This window comes from Primulina huaijiensis, unplaced genomic scaffold (genome assembly GCF_012295235.1).
Source record: "Primulina huaijiensis isolate GDHJ02 unplaced genomic scaffold, ASM1229523v2 scaffold42807, whole genome shotgun sequence".
NCBI classification, from domain to species: Eukaryota; Viridiplantae; Streptophyta; class Magnoliopsida; order Lamiales; family Gesneriaceae; genus Primulina; species Primulina huaijiensis.
Window position 1 is genome coordinate 1 of NW_027360315.1, and position 4,806 is coordinate 4,806.

At 32.6% G+C, this 4,806-nt stretch overlaps 1 protein-coding gene across 1 annotated transcript; it reads left to right on the forward strand.

The window, feature by feature from the left end:
* The first annotated feature begins 104 nt into the window (after nt 1-104).
* On the forward strand, nt 105-2,295 carry LOC140969860 (small ribosomal subunit protein eS1-like). Its single transcript, XM_073431379.1, has 5 exons — nt 105-221; nt 889-1,026; nt 1,106-1,291; nt 1,450-1,650; nt 1,998-2,295. Exons 1-5 carry the CDS (start codon nt 105-107, stop codon nt 2,088-2,090), a joined length of 735 nt encoding a protein of 244 aa, XP_073287480.1. The 3' UTR covers nt 2,091-2,295.
* Nucleotides 2,296-4,806: the final 2,511 nt, after the last annotated feature.

Below are 4,806 nucleotides of genomic sequence, written 5' to 3' on the forward strand. Positions count from 1 at the left end.
GAGGATTTCGAAGGGGAAGAAGGGAGGCAAGAAGAAAGTGTGAGTGATTTTGTTATTAATTGCGTTTTAATGTAACCTAAGGAAGTGATTTGCTAATTCCTTTTATGGATTACAGGGCTGATCCGTTTGCTAAGAAGGATTGGTACGATGTTAAGGCACCGTCGATCTTCAATACTAGAAATGTTGGCAAAACCCTTGTCACTCGTACTCAGGGTACTAAGGTATAATTTTAAGAGTATTACTTAATTTTTGTTCTAAATTTAAACTTTTTATGTAATGTGGAGCTGAATGTTATTCTTGCGATCTCATGGTTTTTTCTTATGTATTTTCATTCGCATTTTGATCTCTAATGACGTTGTCCACGTGTGGACTGTGATTTCAGAATTTGTATCTCATTTGGTTTTTCTGAGTTTTTGTTTTAACGTTGTTGTTTTTCAGCTAGGTAGTTTTTTTTTTTTCCCGAACTAGATTTGAAGAACATGTATATTTTGTTTTGCTTTTGACGAAATTAATTAGAAAGCATAAATCAGAGTCTATCTGGTAATCTATTGCAAGCCTCTTTCTAGGCTTGTTTCCTGTTTTGGTCTTGAAGGTACTAAATTTAATCTTCTCCATCTTTCTTTTTATCTTACGGTTCCTTGCTGGATTTAATACCTGAATAGAGATTAATATCGTTGGTTGAATATGAATTTCTTTTAATACCTGAATAGAGATAAATGTTGTTGGTTGAATACGTATTTATTTTAATACCTGAATGGGAGATTAAGGATGTTGGTTGGATATGGATTTCTATTGCTTTGACACTTAACTTCTGTAGTTTGTACGTATCTATTTTAACGGCGCGTTGGATGCTCAAAAGTGGCATAAGTCTCTGGGCATTTTTCTTAGATTGCATCTGAAGGACTCAAGCACCGTGTGTTTGAGGCTTCCTTGGCCGATCTGCAAGGTGATGAAGATCATGCCTTCAGAAAGATCCGCTTGAGAGCTGAGGATGTTCAGGGAAAGAATGTTCTCACAAATTTTTGGGTATGAAGATGGAAAAGACAAATTTTATCAGTACACGCTTGGTGTGTCTCTAATCGTAATATTATATTTGAAATTGCAGGGTATGGACTTTACTACTGATAAATTAAGGTCACTTGTCAGAAAATGGCAATCACTGATTGAGGCTCATGTTGATGTCAAGACAACTGACAACTATACTTTGAGGATGTTTAGCATTGGCTTCACCAAGAAGCGTGTGAATCAACAGAAGAGGACATGTTACGCCCAGTCCAGCCAGATTCGTCAAGTAAGTACTTTTTTAAAAATAGAAGCGTACATATTTTTCAATAAAACCGCATATTATATGGGGTTATGGAATATAGACCTATGAAGAAATGCAAAGCAATGCAAATGTTCGATTTCGGATTTTCATTGTTATTTAAACCTGTATTGCCTTTTTTATAGATTCGAAGGAAGATGCGAGAGATCATGGTTAACCAGGCACAATCTTGTGATCTGAAGGATTTGGTTCAGAAGTTCATTCCTGAATCAATTGGCAAAGAGATCGAGAAAGCAACTTCAAGCATCTATCCCCTGCAGAATGTGTACATTCGGAAGGTTAAGATTTTGAAAGCCCCCAAATTTGACCTCGGCAAGTTGATGGAGGTAAACTTTACTATTCCTCTCTCCATAAATATCTGGTATATTGTTAAAAACTTTAGCCATCGAATGGTAATTATGGGTTCTTCTGATACTTATTTCTTTTTGTCCAACTAAGTAGGTAATTGTATCTGGATGCCTTTCAACAACACCCGCCCCCTCCCCGAATTTTTTTACCTTGCCCCCCCTCAGACAGTTCCTCGGTCAGCTGCGAAATTCGGTGGCTTAAAACATTTAACAAAACTCACCATTGGGTCTATGAGTAGTAGTCCCTCATCTGCATTTTGGTTGTTTAGAGTTTAAAACATCATTCTTTTTGTGATTTTTATGTTATTTTCGTTTTATCGTGGTAGGTTCATGGTGATTATAGCGAAGATGTTGGTGTGAAGTTGGAAAGACCGGCTGAGGAGACAATGGCTGAGGCAACCGAAGTTGTTGGTGCTTAGGTTTGTAATTCCATACCACCTCGGTTCGTTTTTGTGCCTTGCAGCTGGCTTATAGTTATCCTGAGAGCGGGTAACGCACATGTACTGTTTTTTAAATTTTTAGAGTGAATTTGGAAATGGTTTTGTTCCTTTTGAGATGCGTTGGTTAAAGCTGTCATAATGCGAATTTTTGTCATTTTATGTTAATTTTGATCCTTAGATTTAACCTGGTCTCCATTCTCCTTTAGCTGTGTTGATTTTTCTGGATTCTATTTGATCTATTGCCATCTCAGATTGTCGGTTCAAAATTCCATTGCATTTCTATGTATAAGTATCGATAACATATGTTATACTCGTGGAGTAATTTCTAATTTTAGGAGCAATCGGTTACCTATTCTATTAAATAGATCAGAAACTTTCAAGTCGAACATGGATTTATGATAATATTATAAAAAAGATCCATACCTGAACTTGTTCGAATGCGAACGAGTCCAATGGCAGCTTACAAATTAACCATAAAACTCAGATTAAATTCATTTTGAAGGATATTATTCTGTTTCTACTGCAATGAAGAAGTCCATGTGATATCTGAAATTTAATAAATTGAAACATCTTGATCTTAAATTGCAAGGGGAGTTTATACAAGATCTATTGTAATTTTTAAAGGTTTTTGATTATTTTAAAATGATTATTTAGAGTTTTTTTTTAAAAGCGGTGAGAAGCAAAAGTAGAGAATGTTTGAAAATAAAATTATAAAATCAATATAAGTTAAAATTTGAGTGTTTAGAGAAAAATTGATTTGTTAACATTTGTCTTTTTAAATTATATAACTTTTGGTATTCACATAATCAACAATATATTTATATAATTATTATTATATTTTGAATATTTTATATCAAAATTAATTTATCTTTTTATAACTTGAAAAGTTATATAAGATTTAATAAAATAAAAAAACAAATGAAAAAAATTTGTATAAGTGCACAAAATATGTAAAATAAATAAATAAATTTAGAAATATAAATTATAATTTTTTTTAAATATAAAATGCTTGTAATAAAAATTGATTTTGAAATTTATGAATTTCATTTGAAACTCTTAGAAACTCATACATAAATACAATTTAAAACTTTAAAAAAAATCCAAAAATATTTATAAAAATCGAGAGTAATTGTGGAATATGATAAAATTTTCAAGAATTCAAATGTCAAATTATAATTTTAAATTATTAACAAAAAAATAAAAGCATGAAAAAAATCTCAATCTTGCTTCTAACTTTTGGTTAAAAGTTAGAGAAGTTGAAAAAAAAGTTGATTTTTATAAACACTCCAAAACATTTTCACTCGGCTATAATCCAAGAAGTGTTTTTGAAAACTCTCTGAAACACTCGTAATTTGAAGGATTCCAAAAGATATGTAAGTATTAATCATCTTATAGGAAGTTATATAGATAATGCTTCTTTTAAATTTTTTTAAAATTTTGCCTCTTGATACTATGGACATAAAACAATAAAAAGGATTACTTACGTATGAAACAGAGTAGGTCTCAGTTAGCCAAGAATTGATCCAAGACGATCAAGTATATGTATATTGTGTAACGATATTACATATTTATATCAATTTCACAGATCGACTCAGTTCATACATGTAGTGAAAAACAATACTTAAAAAAAATATTCTTTCATGGATCGGATTAGATCGAAGATTTGTCTCATAAAACAATACATATTTATATCAATATTCTTGTATGCCGAGCAGAAGCAGGAGTGTTGCTGGAGTCATCATGTGAGGAACGATTAAACAAATATTATAAATGCATATGATCACCAAATGACCCAAATATGCCCTCCCAAAGTTCAGCCACTAACCCCAGTTTCAGTTATTGGATCAGAGCACCCGATCACTTTAGGTGCAAAAGCAAGAGGATTTCTTGATTCAATCTGTCTGCGGGTTGCAAGAACGGTCTCTACACGGACAGGTTTGTTGAAGCAATCTATACAAGCACATGGTTCCAAACAGTACACACCAGCCGCAAAACATTCACAGTAGCTGCATTCACAAAGTAATTTTATTATAAACATTACTTCATCAAAAAAATGTAAACCCAAATACATATTTGTCAGTGGAGTCCGACCGTGCTCAAGCATTGAAGTCAGGGTTTAAGGGAAGAGTTGAATTGCAATAGAAAAGGTATAAAAATTGTAGGACTAAACGTGAGCCAATATTCCAAAAGTATAGCTGATAGCAAAACTCGAATATCTTAATCTGTAGAAAAGCCCACACAACAAGGTTCAATTAACACAGATTCTCAAGTTCACGGAAGCCATAAAGAATAAAGAGCTTACAGTTTTAAACATTTTGATTTCTTGCAGTTACATCGCTTACAGGCTCCATTTTCCCCACCTTGTTCCGATCTATGCCTGGCAACACAAATTCAAATATAAGTTGAAAAGATCTAATAAATTAAGGAAAACTAGATCTCTAACTTCATTAGGTACACAATGGTAAAAAAAAAAATGAAAATTTGATTCAGATTAGTCTTAATCGGATTCTATTGATATTCGAATTGAGTTACACTCTTAATTCAGTAATAAATCCGATATAATATAAAATTGGTGTCGTTTCATTATGGCACATTACAGAACTAATTTAAGCCAACCGTCCGCTCCAACTTGTCAAATGACATCCCTAGTTCCTTCCTTCAAACTAAGATGTGAAAATTAGTATGATAATTTGAC

Excerpts from the sequence above, each read along its gene's own strand:
- LOC140969860 (XM_073431379.1), top strand. The coding sequence starts at position 105 with ATGGATTACAGGGCTGATCCGTTTGCTAAGAAGGATTGGTACGATGTT. Across the intron at positions 1,027-1,105 it reads ATGTTCTCACAAATTTTTGG|GGTATGGACTTTACTACTGA; the intron begins GTATGAAGATGG and ends TTGAAATTGCAG. Across the intron at positions 1,651-1,997 it reads ACCTCGGCAAGTTGATGGAG|GTTCATGGTGATTATAGCGA; the intron begins GTAAACTTTACT and ends TTATCGTGGTAG.